The following is a 20,531-nucleotide window of genomic DNA, read 5'->3' on the forward strand; positions in this document are numbered from 1 at the left end:
TTCTTCCCATGTATTTGCACCTTTGTTTTCAGGTGATGCCCAAGTTAGATTGGTAAGAGACAGTACCCTGCTGATGTTTTTTCATGTGGAGCAGATGAATGAGCCAGTCCTCAGCTGAAGCCAAACTGATTCAGAGTTGATTGGCAACATGAGTTGCTCAAAGTGCCCAGACCAATGACTTCTAATTCTTCTCACTATTACAGAGAGAATTATCTTTACTTGTTCATGAATAGAACAATAGAACATGGTGGAAATACTCAGCAGTTCAGGTAACATCTATGGAAAGTGGAACAGTTAGGTTTTCAGAGTAGGAGCGATTAAATTAGAAAAGGGATGTTGGTATAAGGCAAAAGGAAATCGTAATGGAATAAGAAACAAAGGTTGCAGTAAAAGCAGAATCACAGAAACAGCTGTTGTCTGAATAAAGAGAGTGGTGGTTATGATCTGAAGTTGAACTCAAATATTCAGTCTGGGTAGCTGTAAAGTTCTAAGCATTTTTGCTTGATTTAATTCATATGTGACCATAATTTAATTTATTCCTCTTACTTTCCAACTGTAACTTGTATGCAACATTTCGGTCTTGGGTAATTTTCTTGAGTTATCACTTTCTGGGACTGCAGTATATTTATTTGTATGTGTGAGATTTTCCATTTTGCTATTAGCATGCCTCATAGTCTTAGATTTGTTGACTCCAGATGTGTGAGGGGCTGTACCATGGGGAGATGTTTAGTAGTGGATGAATCAGCGTGCTTAAGGTAAAGTGGGGACACACTTTCTCAACCTGTAGATTGAAAAAAATGGAAAGTGAATAGAAGTGGTTCTGAACGAGATCAGAACCATGAGGTGGACACTAAGCACTCTGCTGATTTCCTCAGGAACCCTCCCCCATCCCAATCCGCCTGCCCTAGCCCCTCCCCATTATTTTGCACTCCAAGTTTCCAGATGAAATTTTAATAGCTGCCTTTTGATTTCGATACTACTCTGCTTTTGAGTTAGCATTAGTTTGCCATTCCTTTCCTGCTTCATTCTATTTCATCTTGGCTTTGGTTTGAGACTGATTCATCAGGTGTTTGTACTTGCAAATCTCAATGTTGGCAAATCAGCACCCTGGCTCTATTTGAACAACATCATCCTTTATATAAGGTTCAGGGGTTAATATCAGCAGATAACCGTGCTGAGAACTCACCTTGTCACCTTGGACTCTTTTGACATTCACCTGTAAAAGCTGTCTCCATGTGAGTTTGAGAGAGGGACCACAAAAGGTGAGAAAACTTAACATGGGAAGCACCATGGAATGATCCTCAAATTGAACTTAACTGTACATTCAGTTCTGCTATAACGCGGCAGTTCTGTTCTTGTGCAGTCCCTTGTTATGAAAAAATTGTGTAATAGCAGCACCATTTGAATGAATGTGTCCAGAATAGAGCAATAACCAATATACGCTTTAAAACTTTGCACTTTAGAAATAGTGTCACCAATTCGTCAATCATGTTATAGCTAATTCGCGTTAATGAAACGTGCATTATAGCAGAAAGACCTATGGGAGACTGATTAGCAAGCTTAGACCTCATGGAATGCAGGGAGAACTAGCCATTTGGATATAGAACTGGCTCAAAGGTAGAACACAGAGGGGGGTGGTGAAGAGTTGTTTTTCAGACTGGAGGCCACAAGGATAGGTGCTCGGTTCTCTACTTTTTATCATTTACATAAATGATTTGGATGTGAGCATAAGAGGTACAGTTATTCAGGTTGCAGATGACACCAAAATTGGAGGTGGAGTGAACAGCGAAGAGGGTCACCTCAGATTACCTCCTGATGAAGGGCTTATGCCCGAAACGTCGAGTTTCCTGTTCCTTGGATGCTGCCTAACCTGCTGTGCTTTAACCAGCAACACATTTTCAACACCTCAGATTACAACAGGATCTGGACCAAATGGGCCAATGGGCTGAGAAGTGGCAGATGGAGTTTAATTCTGATAAATGTGAGGTGCTGCATTTTGGGAAAGCAAATCTTAGCAGGATGTATATACTTAATGGTAATGCTCTAGGGAGTGTTGCTGAACAAAGAGACCTTGGAGTGTAGGTTCATAGCTCCTTGAAAGTGGAGTTGCAGGTAGATAGGATAGTGAAGAAGGCATTTGGTATGCTTTCCTTTATTGGTCAGAGTATTGAGTACAGGAGTTAGGAGGTCATGTTGCGGCTGTACAGGACATTGGTTAGGCCACTGTTGGAATATTGTGTGCAGTTCTGGTCTCCTTCATATCGGAAAGATGTTGTGAAACTTGAAAAAGTTCAGAAAAGATTTACAAGGATGTTGCCATGGTTGGAGGATCTGAGCTATTGGGAAAGGCTGAACAGGCTGGGGCTTTTATCCCTGGAGCATTGGAGGCTGAGGGGTGACCGTATAGAGGTTTGCAAAATTATGAGGGGCATGGATAGGATAAATAGGTAAAGTCTTTTCCCTGGGGTTGGGGAGTCCAGAACTAGTGGTTTATGGTGAGAGGGGAAAGATATAAAAGAGATCTAAGGGGCAACGTTTTCACACAGAGGGTGGTACGTGTATGGAATGAGCTGCCAGAGGATGCCGTGGAGGCTGGTACAATTGCAACGTTTAAGAGGCATTTGGATGGGTATATGAATAGGAAGGGTTTGGAGGGATATGGGGCGGGTGCTGGCAGGTGGGACTAGATTGGGTTGGGATATCTGGTCGGCATGGACGGGTTGCACCGAAGGGTCTGTTTCCATGCTGTACGTCTGTATGACTCTATGACCTGTACAATTGGCAATGGGTGGACTTTTAACAAAAAAAAACGTTTAAAGCACTCATGTTTCCAATTTAGAAAGATTGTCAAATGTTTCCTTTCACATTTGCTGCATCCTAATAGTCAACTGGACCATATGTGTATGTACGTTGTTTTCATAGTGGGTCATAAATGACTAACTTCCTGTGGAAATAATGTTTGTTTAATCCCAGGTCTCTCATGGCACCTTGCTTTTTTTTAAAAAAATGCAGTTTCCATGACAGATCGGCATTTGTGGTGCTCTATTACTTTTGCATTAAAACCAATAACCCAAATATATTTTAAACATATTGTACTATTTGAACACATTTTAAAAAAAATAACCTTTTCCCCCTCTAAAAGATCTCCTGGAGAAGTCACGTGTTGTCAAGCAGCCAAGAGGTGAACGGAATTTCCACATCTTTTATCAGCTGTTATCAGGAGGCTCTGAGGATTTACTGAGTAAGTGCAGTTTTTGCAAGTGGATCTTCATGATATGTAATGTCTGTGCACTCAGACCTATACTGTTTGTAACATCACACGCAGAGAACACCTTGTAGTTGTTTCCTTGATAACAGCTTTCATTTATATAATATCTTTAATATAGCAAACTTGTCCCAAGCACTTCACAAAGATTTTGTGATTGAGAGGTGTATGGAAATATTTCCAGATCTTAAGGTCTTGCCAGCTGAAGACATAGCCGTGACTGGTGGATTGATGAAAATCATGTGAGCAGAAGGCTAGCATCGGAAAAAGGGAGAAATCCGAGGTTTGGCGAAGATTACAGTAATGAAATCCTGAGGGGTTTGAATGTAAAAGATTCATATGCATATCAATGCATAGTCTGGGTGCCGAGGTTGATTAGCAAACATGTATGTTGAGTGAAAAGTGCTTGATGATTTAGGGTGTGGGCATCAGATTGGAAGATTATCTAGTTCAGATAATTAGCTCCACTTAATTCCAGGCCATTTTTCTTGACAGTCACACAATGGATGTTGTGGTAAAGTCAGATATGTGGATCAAAATGCTTGTCCAGAGAGAAAGAGGATATATATGACCATCAGACATTAGCTTCTGGTTTTTTTTTCAAGGCATTGTCTCATGGTGAGGTGAACTACATGAGCAGTTTTCTGTCTCACTATTCACATTTTTGTCCATATGTGAGCCTAGAATATTGAGTTCATTTCTTTCCTTCCAACACTTCCTATCCAGAATATTGAGAGGTTAGAAAGGAAAGGGTAGTTCCCACCACAGTCCAAGGCCATAGGCCTTTTTTTGGTAGCTACTCCTGGAGCATTTTAGCACCAGGTCTGGTTCCTCCACCTCTGCCTCTGATCTGGGCAGCATGTAACGCACAGAAGTTCTCCTCTTGCAGCCGGAGCATCTGGACCAAAATTCATTTTTGTTTTAGATTAGATTACTTACAAGTGTGGAAACAGGCCCTTCAGCCCAACAAGTCCACATCGACCCGCCGAAGCGCAACCCACCCAGACCCATTACCCTGCATTTACCCCTTCACCTAACACTACAGGCAATTTAGCATGGCCAGTTCACCTAACCTGCACGTTTTTTGGACTGTGGGAGGAAACCGGAGCACCCGGAGGAAACCCATGCAGACATGGAGAACGTGCAAACTCCACACAGTCAGTCGCCTGAGGCAGAAATTGAACCCAGGTCTCTGGCGTTGAGGCAGCAGTGCTAACCACTGTGCCATCGTGTCACCTCTTCAGGTGACAAACACATCAAGGCAATGACCGAAAAAGAAGAAGTGGTTTGTAATATGTCAGGGATGATTTAAATTGACCCTGTAGGAGGATGTGTAATACTGAGAGTGGATGAGTGATCCAAGTTCATGTGAGAGGGATGGTTCACATTTCAACTCAATAAAAAGGCCATTCTGCTGTAGAAAGTGAGACTGAAATAAGTCCATCGAGGCTGGTATCCCATCATCAAGTCACCCTTTACTTCCACATGGAGAATCCTTGACACTGATTTGGCTCCCTCAGACCCCACTCGGAGTGAACAGGATGTCTAACACTTCTGGTTCTTATCTGTCAGCCAGGGGTACCTGATTGGAACCAGGTTAACAGCCCCAATCAGGGAACTCATATTCTATGAGGTTCATTTGACTGACCTCGTTGCAATCACTACAGAGACAAAGTTTTTTTCCCACTAGGATACTTGAATCAATTTAGTCTAAGCTAGTGAGTCCCCATATGTTGTACATCAAAAATAAAAGCAGGAAATGCTGGAAATACTTAGCAAAGGTGACCGTATCTATGGAGAAAGGAACCTATTTGAATGGGGAAATCTGCTGCCTTGAGCAGGTTGCAAAGATGAGAAAACGAGGTGAAACCAGAAAAATCAGGAGAAGAAAATAATTATGATTTCACCTTAGGGTTTAACCTTAGGGTGAGTTCAAAGTCTTGCCAATAAGTGGCAACTACCTTTTCATGTATTTAAATCTTCATTATTGAGAATAACCTTTATTGTCGTGTGCATTCAGTAAAAAATATAAAAGTGTGTACAATGGTTCGTAAATAAGCGCCATTCACAGAATAAAATAAAGGAAGTTAACTTAAAGAAAGTCGACCTTTCCCTTCTCTGCTGCTACAACATACCATTGCCAGAATCCTGCTCCAGGCTTTCCAGCCCACACCATGCTTCAGGGAATATCCACTCCAGGCTTTCCAGCCCACACCATGCTGCAGGGAATATCCACTCCAGGTTTTCCAGCCCACAACATGCTGCAGGGAATGTCCAATCCAAGCTTTCCAGCCCACACCATATTGCAATAAGGGGCCTATTAGCTAAAAGTGTACACAACTTTGGGAAAAACTAGAGGATGCTAATTCCTGACGTGCAAGAACATTTACCTAGAGGAAGCAATTAACCACTTGCCTCTCTGAGCCGGAATTCACCACAGCCTCTCTACATGTTGCATGGCCAATGGCCTCTTCTAGTCTTCACCCGTGCAGGTCAATATTGTCAAACTTCTAGCCTCACTGGATCATCATGGCTGTGTTTAAATCAACGCACAAATCACTTCAGCCCTTGAACACTTCACTTTGGAGCTCAGGGACACCTTGGCCTTTTATGCATCAGCAAGGTTGCTTTCTGCATAGGGACACACATGCATGTCATTCATCTACATATGGTGCATCATATGGTACTATTTACCTCGTTAGTACTCACTTTCTACTGACCTGGGAGCTGCTGATCTCTGAGGCTTGCATTGCTTCTTGGCAAGTAGGGAAATGCAGCAGTTTGTCAGAGTTTGGAGCACTGAATGGTCAAAGGGTGGACATTCAGCTGTGCAGTGCAGTGCTGTATCAGTGTCATGTCTATAGCATGTGGCAGAAACTTACACAACTGACACACTCTGTGTGCTGCTTTAACAAAATGGCAATTTATCAAATGGAACACTACCACACTATCAGGAAAGAATTGTCTGATTCCAGTCCCAGGGGTTAGTTACAGTCTGTCCTGCAGGTCAGTGTGACCTGTCCAGTGATTATAGATATGCCAGTAGGAATGCTATACGTAAGGATGGCAATAGGCCAGTTTAACAAATCGAGGAACTAAGGCTGCTGGAATTGGATGTGAGAGCCTTGAGGTAATGCAGGAGAGATGATGGGTTTCACCATTTAGTGAGCAGTAAGCACAGAGGACAAGCCTGATTAATAGTTTGGGAGAATAAGCTGAGTGAGAGCCCTTCTGTGAGTGCAGTGCCTACAATAGTGACAGTTGTAGTCTATGAGCATTAGTGAGACACACATGTAGTGGCAGAGTTAATAGTGGTCTTGGGTTTGCAGACAGGGAGAAGCTGCAAAATGCAAAGGTTCATTCACCTGTGCATTGCATTTCACCTGAGATGTTGCAGTCACCCAGTTTGCTATTTTTGTCCAGGCTGGCAATGTCTGGAGGCTTTGTTTATTTTATGATCAACAGGAATGGAAGCCCCTGCTCTCCACTGTTTCTGTCATTGAACTGTGGAGTGACCATGCCTTTCTCTGTGTCCTCTGTGGAATTTGTGGAGCACTAGCATGTGAAGGACAGTCCAACATCTGATGTGCTGTAGAAATTAGGTTTTATTATGGTGTCAATAATGTGAGCATTGCAAAGTACCAGCATAAGCAAGCACTTCGGCTTCTCCGCACCATTCCATGAGATAGGTGCCAGAGAGGCTGGATGCATAATCAGTGAGAAGAACAGACAACTGTGTGAGAAAAGTCAACATTGGCCATGTCAATATCACCCCCACCCCAACTTCCAAAATCCAACTAAAGCATTGAAATAGGAAAATTCAGCCCAATGATCTTTCATCAGAATTTCAAAAGATGAAGATGCAACGGGTTTTAATCAAGTTTAGAGACAGGAGTGGGGTGAATAATAAAAAGCAGGTATTGTGGGAGTCCAGAAGGCTGAACAGTTTAATTGGCAAACAAGATGATGGAGGAAAGTAATAGTAACAATTAACAAATCAAGAAAAAATTGGATCACGAGGACATTTAAATGGGGAAACGTAGAGTCATCTTCAAGAGGGAAACTATGGGAGAGACTTGTGATCTTATGACAAAGTCATTATCAGTTGGGATATTTCAGAAAACCATTGGCCTTGGTTTGCATTGAATTTGGTAAATATAATGTCGACAATTGGTACATAAAGTAAGCCATAAGAAGCCATGCTCCTCTTGACTTCTGAAGGGTGATTTTCAGATGGTGCTTTAAATTATCAGGATGTTGTGAGAATATTTGCTACCTCTCACTGTTGATGGCTGTATCACTGAGGTAGTAAAAAGAGAGATGCTCTAGTAAGGCTGAAAAATGACAAGTGTTACTTATCTGACTGCAATGAAGGCCTGTGGAATTGATTTTTGAGGCATTGATGGGTGTTTATGGGGCTGTTGGTGATGGTGGAGAGAAGACGATAAATTGAAAAAACAAAGAATATGGGATGAATCTTTGGAGACAATGATAAAGTAAACAAACTGGGCCATTGACTTCTAGTTGCATCCTAGTCTTAGGTTAAACCCTATGGGTATTGACTATTTGGATTTGTTTCAGTAAATAATTTGTGATGCTTCAGAAAACAATGGACTTCATTGGCAGAGTTTAGTCCTCTTGGGGGATCATTTGTACCACACCTTAATTGACAACAGTAATGCATGGATGCAGAAGGAGGAATATTTGACATCCAAGTAAATATCTGACATGGTGCATTTAAACATCTAAGAAACAAAGCTGTATGCAAAAAACTGCTCAGAGCTTGCAGACAAAACTTCAGAAAGGCTAAGCCATTGCCAACGGATTTTGCTTGGAAGAGTAATTCTGAACTGAAGGGCGGTCATGGATTCTGAGGAACTCACTCTGCCATTGTTACTGTTTCTAATTTACATGAATAACTTAGCAACAGCATTCAAATTGATCTAATTTGCATGTCATACTAGGAAAGACAGTCAAATTAAAAATGATCAAAACATTGTTTGTGCTCATGGACTAAACTATTTCATTTAATGCAGACAAACACCAAGCATTGCATTAATTGCATTATAAAACTGTAATATGTATTCCAGTATAATGGAAAATCAGGGAGACCATGACACTGATGTTCTACTGAAATGGATGAAGCATTGTGATCAGTACCCCAATGATTTTTCTTGTAGGCTGTCTGTTGTGTTTGTGATCCCCAATCTATACAGAGCTTCAAAAATTAAAGCTGCTTAACAGAAAGTCAGAATTGTTATTGCCATTTTTAATGTCCTAAACTGCTTGTCCTGCCACATTCTAATTTGCATTTGTACCACTGAAATCTTTCTGTTGCTCTGATCCATCTAAAATCTCACAAAGAAAAGTCTATTTTCTTTTTTTACTTTAGCCATGGGATGTAGATGTTACGAGCAGGGCCAACATTTACTGCCCATCCTCAGCTACCTTTTGAGAAGGTAGTGGTGAACCACTTTTATTAATTGACACAGTCCATATGACATTGCATTACCCAGAGGTGGTATTAAGTGTGGAGTAGCATAATTTTGACTGTGACAGCAACAGTGAAGGATCAGTCATACACTTTCAAATCAGGATGGTGAGTGACTGGGGAGATGTCGGGATTTGTAGATGGTGTAATTATGGGTTTGGTGCGTTTGAGATTTACATAGTAAACGTTTTGGGTCTGGGATGTCTTTTCAAAGAAATCTTAATGCATTGCTGAGTTACATAGATGGTATACACTATTGTCACTGTGCACTAATGGTGGAGGGAGTGAACACTTATCACAGTGGGATGTCATTTATGTTGGGCTGCTGTGTCCTGTGAATTGAGTTTCTTGAATGTTACACCCAGCCAGGCAAGTGGAGGGTATTTCATAACTCTGTATAAGAAAAAGCCTTGCTTTATACTTGCCCCCTGTCACCTTAAATCAATACCCCCGAGTATTTGACCTGGGGGAAAAAAGACTGTGGCTATCCACCCTATCCATGCCAGTCATGATTTTATATACTCCTGTCAGGTTACCCCCAGCAGTCCTGAACCCCAGGCCAAGGTCTGAATCCCACCATGGCTGGTCTTGAAATTGAAATTCAATAAATTCTGGAATGGAAAACTCCACTAATGGTTGTTCTTAAGTAACCATTGATGATTGTTTGGGGGAGGGGGAGGGAGAGAGTCTATTTGACTCATATCCTTCAGGGAAAGAAATCCACCACCCTTGCATGTGACTCCAGACCAACAGTGATGTGGTTGACTCTTTACTGCCCTTTGAACAATAAATGCTGGCCTGGGTAGTGACATCCCAAGACTGAATCTCATACCTTTTGGATCAATGGTAACTATCATCTTAGTCACTTGCCAATAGAAGGCTTACAGTAGGACATCATGAAGTCCCTGATACTTTTTTTAAAACAGATTTTCCAAGTCTAATCAATCTGCTCCATAAACCCCATTTACCCGTGATCAAGCGCGTTTACAGTTACCAGCAGAGCTTTTAATCTTTAACCAGTAGGAGAGGCAAACTTTGTGTAACTTTAAGCAATTTGTTATTTACTTTCCATTCATCACCAGTAGTGTTAATACCTGTCCAATCCTGAGAAGTTTTGTTAAGAGGATATGATTACGTACAGATTGTATAAACAGCAAATTGACCTGATTTCCCATTTATATTTGATCATAACCCATGTCAGATATTGTTTGTGCATTTTTTCACGGAAAACTTATTCAACAGCATAGCTATTTCCTGAGAGACTCCATCAGCTCTTATTTTTATGGTTTATGTCAGCTTTTTGGCATGTGTCAACACTCCTTAAGAGCCTTGAGGTATTGTCATCACCAAACCTAAAGCAAATAACACTGCCACACTGTTTAATCTTGTGCAATCTTCATCATTTCAATACATCAGCATAACATTTGCATCAGCCTTTCCCCACATTGACGATGATAGCACACTCTAATACTGCACAATTGAAAGAGACCAGGATGTTGTATCACCAGTCTAAACCTCTTATGATCAACATAATTGTGGTCCTCCTTAGACTACTGTGGATCGTGGGATTTAGAAAATCCTACTACTTTTTCTTTTCAATTCAGTGCCTTACATATCAAATCACATCTGGAGAACTGAGTTGAGTTGAGCATTCCTTAGATTCATTCACTTCTTATTGTTGAAATGCTATAAAAGTCAGATTTTCTAAAGGTACGTTTGTCTTCGATCTGCCTGTCTTTAATTCTTTATTTTTGTTGGCACCTCTGCCTGGTATCTGGACTGATTAAAAAATTATGCAATCATTGAAGCTTTGTCACCATGGAAAGTCTCCTTTATCTCAGGAAGGCTAAAGGAAGTGCTTGTTTCCCCAGGAATTTTGTTCCAAGCAACAGACATTTGATCCAGCCGGACCTGCCTTTCCATAAAGCAAACTGCTGTTTGAATTAGGAGTCTGCCCATGTGAGATACCTTAACACGATCCACTAACTCAAAAGTTCATATGGGAAGCAACCTTATTGAAACATACAAGATTCTTACAGAACCTGGCAGGATACACATGGAACGTTTGCTTCATTTTATAGGAGAGCCTAGGAGCTGGAGGCATAATCTCAAGGGATAGCACATTTAAGACAACTCAGGATGAATTTCTTCTCAGTGGTGAATCTGTGGAATTCTTTACTGCAGAAGGCTATCGAAGTTAAGTATATTCCAGGCTGAGAGAGACAGTAAATCCCTTAAATCAGTAAGGGAATCGAATGTTACAAGGAAAAGGCAGGATTGAGGGATTTCAGATTAGCTATGATTTCATTAAACATCAGAGTAGGCTTGAAGGGCTGAATGGCCTATTACTTCGACATCTTGTGGTCTTAACCCCATGATTCACAAGTTGCCAGTCCTTAATTTAATTTGTTAAAGATCTTGTTGTATTCTTCAAAGGAACATGATCACCTATTTTTCAGAATCTATTAACATTTGAATAAACTTCACAGTCATTTATGAAAAATATTTCTTGTAGGTTTCAGCTATAAACCTAAACCTTCTATTGTTATCCAGCTGGTCATACAGCTCTCAAAATAGTTTACTTTGTTGCTTTCTGTAAGAAATAAAATAATTGAGAAGTTTATACCTTGCTTTCTCTTTAAGTTGCAGCCTACAATCACATATCCACTTTATTTAACCACTAGTCATGATAATTCCAAATGTTGGAGAGTATTTATATTTGCAAAATTATACTTCGTTTCTCCCATTTCCAATGATAACTATTAGAATTTTCAAAACACAGGGAAAGGGAACAGCAATAGACCACCTGGCCCTTTTGAGCCTGCTCTACCATTAAATGTGATCATGGCTGATCATCCAACTCAGTGCACTGTTCCCACTTTCTCCCCATATCCTCTTTACTCCTAAGAACTATTGCTACAGCTTTCATGAAAGTCTTTCATGTTTTGGTCTCAATAGCTTTCTGTGGCAGAGAACTCCACAGGCTGACTGCAATTTTTGAGTGAAGAAATTTCCCCTCCTCTCGGTCCTCTTATTCTCAGACTGTAACACCTGGTTCTGGACTCTTGGTCATCAAGAACATCTTGCATCGACCCTGTGTAACCCAATTAGAATTTTGAAGGTTTCTATGAGATCTCCGAATCTCTCTCTCCTCTTCCACCCCCCCCCCCCCCCACCCCCCAAATCCTTGTAAACTCTACTAAATATATTCTTTGCAATCCATACTTGCCCAGTTAGTCAGTCTCACCATCCCAAGAATCAGTTTGGTACACTTTCTTTGCACCCCCTCAAAGCCAGAACGACTTTCCTCCGTCAAGGACACCAAAGTGCACGCGACTCTCCAGGTGTGGTATTCCCAATGCCCTGTAAAGTTGCAGCAAGGGATCACTATCCGAGACTCAAAACCTCATTTTTAGTTTCATTTCTAAAAAATGTTTTTGCTTTCAACATTTATGAATCAACCTCTGCTTCTTGGCTAAATACTTTGAAACCAGTTGTTGAAGGATAAAATTGGAACCATATCTCTGCACGAATTTGCAGACATTTATTTACAGTAATGCACATTACAAGCTTGCACCTTCTAGCTCAGCCACCAGATTTTGTTCCTGTTTAGAGGAACACATGAATCTTCAGTGAATATTCACCCGCCGTATACAATTAAACACAAATGTACAATTAACAGCATTGACTTTACACAAGTCTTTACAAATCCCATCACCATGTTCCTCACTTCCAAAATGAGGATGCAATACAGTTGGAACAGTATACACTTTGTTTTGACTAAGAGAACCAGTTTGTTGCAGTTAACAAAAAATCTTTAGAAGGTCTGTATGTTTGTTAGATGGCACCACTGGTCCCTGTTTGTTTTGGAGAGTGCTGTTCCAATTTCTAAATATTTAAATTACTCCATCCCTAGGTAATATTCTGGGGATTGGGGATCAGGAAAGAAGCCGGCTGAAATCTTGTCCAATTGTTGTTATTTGCAAACAGCAATAGAGGTCCGAATGGCAATTACTTAAAGAGGCAAGCAGATTGAGAAGCTCCTTGTCGATTACAATAAAGGCCTGATTTCCCACTCACTGATTCACCATTTATCCAAGGAGCTTCAAACATGCACCCATTCAACTTCCATGCACACTTGCTTCCAAGTAATTACCTCCAGGTTAAATCCCCTACAATGTAATATAGGCGTAAAATGCTGGAAGTACATAGCAGGTCAGGCAGCATCTAAGAGAACAACATGGTGAGCGAGTCTGATCAATGACTTCTCAACAGACTTGGGAAAAGTCAGATGATTCTTCGAGTACAGCAGCAGGTTGATGAGGTGGAGAGCAGAACCAAACATCTCTGACACAGCGGGAAGCAGAGGAGACTAAGTGACAAAACCGTTGAGGGGATTTTAGTGACACAAGTGAAAAAGCAAGAAGGTGGGTCTAAATGAGGTAATTACAGAATCATCATCAATAGCTCTTGCTTGGAAAAAAATGACACTGTGTAGCTGTGATCTGAAATCCTGAAACTCAGTTGAGTCCAGGTGACTGTGATGAGTCTCTGATCTGTCATTAGCAGCCTTTGTTTAATACAGAGATTTGTAAGAGTATGTTGGATTCCATCATGCTGTAATTCAGAAAATCATTAAAGTAGTGGAAGGGTTGGTTAGTAAGTTTGCCAATGACAGAAAGGTTGGTGGAGACGTGGAAAGTTTGGAGGGCTTTTGGGACATTGACAGGATGCAGAGCTGGACTGAGAAGTGGCAAATGGAATTCAACCTGAAAATTGTGAAGTTATTCATTTTGGAAGGTCGAATTTGAATGCAGATTACAGAGTTAAAGGCAGGTTTCTTGGCAGTGTGGAGGAACAGAGGGGTCTTGGTGTCTGCGTCCATAGATCCCCAAAATTGCCACCCAAATTGATAGGGTTGTGAAGGCGTTTGCTGTGTTGGCTTTCATTAGCAGGGGGATTGAGTTTGAGAGCTGCAAGATTATGCTGCAGCTCTGTAGAGACCTGGTTACACCACACTTGGAATATTGTGTTCACTTCTGGTCATCTCATTATGGGGAGGATGGGAAGCTTTAGAGAGGGTGCAGATGAGATTTACCATGATGCTGCCTGGACTGGTGGGCATGTCTGATGAAAAAAGGTTGAGGGAACTAGGACTTTTCCCATTGGAGTGAAGAAGGATGAGAGATGACTTGATAGAGGTGTACAAGATGATGAGAGGCATAGAGTGGGCAGCTCGGGACTTTTTTTTCCCACGGCAGAAATGGCCATCGCAAGGGGGCATCATTTTAAGGTGATTGGATGAAGGTTTAAGGGAGATGTTAGAGGTAGGCTCTTTACTCAGAGAGTGGTGGGTGTGTGGAATGCACTGCCAGCAGTGGTAGCAGAGTCAGATACATGAGAGACATTTAAGCGACACTTGGATAGGCACATGCATGATAGTGAAATAAAGGGTATGTAGGTAAGTTTTATCTTAGAGTAGGAGAAAAGGTCAGCACAACCTGCTGTGTTGTTGTGTGCTCTATGTAGCCAGTTCACACAATAAAGGGATATTATCACTAGAGCTGTCAGGTTATTCTGTTGCATTGGTGGATTTTTGAAAGTAACAGTAAAGTCCTTAATCATAAGGTGTGCAAGGTCTCCTTAGCGATCAGTGACCCCAAATCCAAATGAGTTTCTAAAGAAACACACTATTTTTGATGCTGCTGGTGTTGACTGTATGATTTCCAAATTCTGTGTTCTCAGCATTATTGGCAAGGCCAGTATTTATTAGCATTCTGTAATTGCCATGAAGAAGAGCATAGTGATCTGCATCGAATTGCTGCAGTCTCTGTGGTGTGGATACATCAATAGTGCAGTTAATGAGAGATTTCAAGACTTTGACTCAGCGACAGTGAAGGAATGCTGATATAGTTCCAAATCAGGATGGTATTTGGTATTTTAGAAATAATAGATAAAAGACTTTGCAATAATGTAAATGCTTTGAAACATGGGTATTTTACTGATCTTATGTTAACTTTCCTCTTTCAGAACAATTGAAGCTTGAACGGGAATTCAATCAATACAACTATTTGGGCCTGGATTCAGCAAAAGTGAATGGTGTTGATGATGCTGCCAATTTCAGAACAGTCAAAGTAAGATGCTTGGGACTGTGGGTAAATTTCAGAGTCCTATTGGTTGACCTATCCAAATTTTATTAGGTAATGCTTTCACTGGAGCCAGCAATCCCACTGAAGGATTCAACTAAACTCTGAGAACAATACAACCATGTATATTTAAGTGATGTCACTTGCCATAACTTGCAGTAAATTGTTGAATGCTGATGGTATATCGCAGTTAACTCTGGATGTCTGAACTGCTGTGCACTTTACATTTTTAATATCAAAGCAGAAATACTGGAGACGCTCAGCATGTGAGCAGATAAGCAGGTAGTGCTTTGCTTCAAGCATTTTTATGTTTATTTCTCCAGCATCCATTGTATTTGCTTCTATTGTACTTCACATGCATCTTGCAGTTTGGAGCTGTGGATGGTGAGGGTAAAGACTTTGACTTTCTTTTCATCACATAGTTGACACTCTTGTTGCCTGCCATTGGTTTGTGTAAATTTACTGTTTGTCTTTGTCCCTGTGCCTTTGCTTTTTTTAAAAAATCTGCACACCTCTATCTCTCTATTTTCTCTAGCTTCTAATGATTTTTATTTTCTCTCTCTTCAGGTGAAAGATGGGATATGTTCAAATGTTATGTAACAGGGCAAGGAACTATCAGTATCTTCAGGGATTGTTATGAGAATAGTGGTTGCGTAACTCCCATTCCATCACTGCCCCAAACCCCTGATGTGACCCCAGGTCACCAACGTTCCACCCTCCTTTATCTCGCCACCTCCCACATTCCTAATGTTATCCTAATCTCTGCCCATATGGAGAACTTGCCCTGTTGTCACCCCTGCTTCTTGCCCTCCATTGTTACTTCCCTCACTTTGAGCCTGCATTCACACCCATACCCCTTATTCCTATCTGCAAAGCATATGTAGGAGGCTCCCTCATTGAAAACAATTTCCCCTTCGTAATTACTTTATTCACATCACTTTCAATCTACACTCTTCAGAGTCTTTATATATTTATTACATTCAAATTGTTATCTTTATAAAACCCTTCTAATTGGAGGTTGTGGTCATACCAGCAGTGGCCCAACCTTCTACTCCAAGTGGGCTTAAATTAAAAACAAAACTGATTCTGTGAAATGACATGAGACCCAATACCTGGAGAGTTTTGGACCGCATCTTTCAGCCACTGGGCTGAGGGAGTTGACTCAGTGCATTTAATCCCCTGTGCATTTTCTCTAAATTTCTGGATGTTGGCGCACATACGTCAGTACGTTTTTTTCATTTTAATTTTGTTCAGTGTTAGAACGTTACTCTCATAGATGTAAGAAATTGGCATTGATAGTTTTCTATAATTATCAATGAGTTACAGGATGGGTATTTAATTGAACTTTGAAAAAGAACTGTTCTTAAAAATCAAAACAATTAGATGGAAGACATAGTCCTTTCTTTTTCTGTCTCTCTCTTTATGGCACCTGACACCCATTCTGACTTGAATGTGAGTGTGTGGTATGTGTGTGTGTGTGTTTGTCTGTCTGTCTCTCCCTTTAGATTGAATACATTTTCTTGAGTTTATGGAGCATAAACCGGCTCTTCAGAATATGGTTGGATGAGCAGTGGATAGGATGCCCATCCTTTCTGCCTTAGGATGTTGGACTACTGTCTTGGTGTTGGACGAAGGGGTGGTGGACAGACGTTTACTCCATATTTGTGGTCCAGTCTCTCTTTCTCCTGCACAATGCTGCGGCCACTGAACGCGTGGTTGGTTGACTTACATGGGGGGAGTGGGGTGACATTTGGTTGCTCTCTATAACAAAGAATAATCTTTTAGTTTAAATCAGGTGAGTTGGTCTGAATGATGTGGTATCATGGGGCTGTGCCAGTGAATGGGAAAAATGCTGTGGCACAGGCAGTTCCTTACAGGGGTAAAGGTAAGCCTATTTCGTATGCACCTTGGCACCCTCCTGCCCTTCCCGAAGTCATTTGGTACATTTCCACCGCTGCTTTAAAAGCATGCATTTAGATCATTTCCTGAATAAGGCAGTGGAAACAAAAATAATTAACTAACTCATTCGTAGAGACAGAGTGGTTACAGTGAACTTGCATTTATTTCAAATATACTAATTTGCAGATGCTGAATTGTTTTTCACTCAGCAGTGGGTAACCAAGGCTGATTTGAACTAGCTTATACTCTTGCTGCTTTTGCTAATGAGGCTGTTTAGAAATTTTACACATACAACTTAATAGTTCAAAGGAACTATGTTGTAATGCAAAGAGCACAGATATCATGTGGTCACATGCTAGTATTTTTGTTTTGTGTTGGATTTCTATTTAGTTAATTTAACTTTTGAGTTACTGAAGCTTCTAGAAGAAATGTGTGCATAGCTGTTCCCCAGTCTGTACTTATTGCAACTGACAATGCACCTTGTACTTTTAATAGCATTAAGCTGCTCAGACCTTTTGAATAATATTTGTAAGAACTCAGGTCTAAAGTAAGACCTGTTAGAAGAAGATCACCTCTGTTAGACACAGTACAGGAAAAGTAACGAAATCAGAAAATGCTGGAAATACACAGCAGATTTTGGCAGTATCTGTGGAAGGTGACACAATTCCACAACAAAATTCATGAAAGTTTCTCAGTTTCAGCTGGGGTTGCTGTGCGTTGAGTTGTGTTCAATTGCCTGTTTGTGTTTACAGTCAACTTGCATTTACTAATTTGCAGATGCTGAATTGTTTTTCATTCAGCAGTGGGTAACCTATCTAGTTAGTCAGACTGACTTGCCTGCTCTTTCTTCTTAATCCTGCAGATTTAACAATATTCAGAATTTAGCAAATTATGAAATCCCTTTTGCCACAGCCCACTGACTTCAAAAAAATCCTGTACCGAATGAGAATTTATGTTGCATAATTTGACAGGATTTCAGTACATAAAGGGTATAATTGTTGCCTAACCAGAAATGTGAGTTTCATGCAAAGTTCAACTGCTTTATAATGTGCCCCCGAGAGATTTGTCTGGCAATTTTAATTTTGCGTTTTTTCTTGCACTTGTGTTTATTATCAGCTTTAACATATAGTACTACAGCCTCTGAATTTTAACAGTACTGTGCTCAAATGTTCTCATTGACCTCTATGTTCAGAGTATTATTTAATGGTATTTCCCCATCCTCCGTGTTCCTCCTATCAAATTAGACTTCTACTTTAAAAAAACTTGCAATTATTTTATTAGCAGGTTCCTTTTGGGAGTTGCAGATTACTGATGCTGGTACATAGTGACGGTTTTATTAGTAGTAATGGAGATTACTGGTTTATGCAATATTGATTGCAAGACCTGTTGGATTGAAAATGGGGCAAGTTAGTGATTTTGTCCCAAACTCACTGTTGGGACCTACAGAGGAACAGCCATAACAAATTGGTGTCAGTCCATTAATCTGCCAGAACAGGACATGAATAGTAGCCTGTCATGGTGCTCTGCATAATGCAGAAAGATATCCGCTGCACTTGACCACTAATGTCTGCTATGGGGGCCAGGGAAGTGGGGGTGCTGCTTAAGTTGGAGTGTAAACAGTGAGGGCTGTAGGGCCTCTCTTTATTTTAAAGTAGGTGTATTACAGTCTTAGTCATAGAGATGTACAGCATGGAAACAGACCCTTTGGTCCAACCCATCCATGCTGACCAGACATCCCTACCCAATCTAGTCCCACCTGCCAGCACCTGGCCCATATCCCTCCAAATCCCTCCTATTCATATACCCATCCAAATGTCTTTTAAATGTTGCAATTGTACCAACCTCCACCACTTCCTCTGGCAGCTCATTCCATACATGTACCACCCTCTATATGGAAAAGTTGCCCCTTAGGTCTCTTTTATATCTTTCCCCTCTTGCCCTAAACCTCTAGTTCTGGATTCCCCAACCCCAGGGAAAAGACTTTGTCTATTTATCCTATCCATGCCCCTCATAATTTTGTAAACCTCTATAAGGTCATCCCTCAGCCTCCGATGCCCCAGAGAAAACAGCCCCAGCCTATTCAGCTTGTCCCTATAGCACAAATCCTCCAACCCTGGCAACATCCATGCAAATCTTTTCTGAACCCTTTCAAGTTTCACAACATATTTCCGATAGGAAGGAGACCAGAATTGCATGCAATATTCCAACAGTGGCCTAACCAACCTAAATTGGAAGTGTGGTGGACAGTGAAGAAGGTTACCTCAGATTGCAACAGGATCATGATCAGATGGGTCAATGGGCTTAGAAGTGGCAGATGGAGTTTAATTCGGATAAATGTGAGGTGCTGCATTTTTGGAAAGCAAATCTTAACAGCAAATCTAAACTCTTAATGGTCAGGTCCTAGGGAGTGTTGCCGAACAAAGAGACTTTGGAGCACAGGCTCATAGCTCCTTGAAAGTGGAGTCACAGGTAGACAAGATAGTGAATAAGGCGTTTGGCATGTTTTCCTATATTGGTCAGTGTATTGAGATTAGGAGTTTGGGAGGTCATGTTGCGGCTGTCTTGTGACAGCATTTGCAGGTTTTCCAACATCGGCTGGCCTGATGTCAAATAGCACTGGTCACCCAATACAGGCCTTTCAACGCAGGCCTTTCCTGAGGTGGGCATGGAAACTTTATTGATTGCTGCTAGTCACCGACAGGATGAAATTCCTTCTAAAAGTGATTGATTGCATATCACATTAATATTGCCGCATGTCGTATTGTGGTTCCTTTTATGGGAGGTTCTGGCAGGTGGGACTCGACTGGGTTGGGATATCTGGTCGGCATGGACGGGTTAGACCTAAAGGTCTGTTTCCATGCTGCACATTTCTATGACTCTTGAAATTTAAAATATTGATTGTAATGACTATATCCTTCTGAATGAGGTGTTTTTAGTGCTAGGACAATGGATTGCTCAGATAGTTTAGTGATATGGTGCTGCATTTATTTGCCAATAGGTACAAACAGCAGTTCTACTTGATGTGAAGTCTTTTTAAAATCACAAAATGTTACAAGATAGTTTTCTAATGCTTCTGACATGTAACAATAGGATAAAGGATAGGAGTGCTGCCAGGGATCCGTGCCCTTTTCATTCCTTCTCTGTTGGTTGCATATGACCTTTTGATGTCCAAAAGTGTATTAATTTATACTTTGCTGACGAGCAGCAGGAAGCATTGTTACCAGGTGCACAGCAAATTTGTTCTCACCAGGCATTATTGGATCATTTTAAATAGGCAAGAAAGTCAACATCTGGAAGTTAAATATAAAGATTGCATTCGTCCCAAGAGATCAGCTAATTTTTACATCTGTTCTGGTACAGTAAATTGCAGGGAATTACAAACATTGTGACTAACTCCAATAAGGCCTGTTGCAAAGAACCATTTCCTATGTAATTACAGGTGTGAGAAAATGTTTTCTAATGTTCATCATAAGGCTGAAAAATGGCAGTTGAAGCCCTGCTTCTTCCACATTCCTTTGAGTCTGTGTTTTTTCCCCCTCCTGCAGAATGCCATGCAGATTGTTGGTTTCATGGACGATGAAGTTGAGTTGGTGCTGGAAGTGGTGGCTGCAGTGTTAAAGCTGGGAAACATTGAATTCAAGCCAGAGTCTCGAGTAAACGGTTTAGATGAGAGCCGAATCCAAGACAAAAATGGTAGGAGAAATTGAGCCCAGCTCCCAAGTTTTGATCT

General features: G+C 40.9%; 1 protein-coding gene across 4 annotated transcripts in view; it reads left to right on the forward strand.

Annotated features, from left to right (window-relative positions):
* Nucleotides 1–20,531, forward strand: part of myo1b (myosin IB) — a 267,061-nt gene that overhangs the window by 169,521 nt on the left and 77,009 nt on the right. For all 4 annotated transcript variants that reach the window (XM_060827383.1, XM_060827384.1, XM_060827386.1 and 1 more), the window contains exons 8-10: nucleotides 3,143–3,241; nucleotides 14,787–14,890; nucleotides 20,347–20,494. In XM_060827383.1, the coding sequence (XP_060683366.1) occupies nucleotides 3,143–3,241; nucleotides 14,787–14,890; nucleotides 20,347–20,494 (351 nt within the window). The remainder of the gene's footprint in view (nucleotides 1–3,142; nucleotides 3,242–14,786; nucleotides 14,891–20,346; nucleotides 20,495–20,531) is intronic.

This window comes from Hemiscyllium ocellatum, chromosome 7 (genome assembly GCF_020745735.1).
Source record: "Hemiscyllium ocellatum isolate sHemOce1 chromosome 7, sHemOce1.pat.X.cur, whole genome shotgun sequence".
Classification (NCBI taxonomy): domain Eukaryota; kingdom Metazoa; phylum Chordata; class Chondrichthyes; order Orectolobiformes; family Hemiscylliidae; genus Hemiscyllium; species Hemiscyllium ocellatum.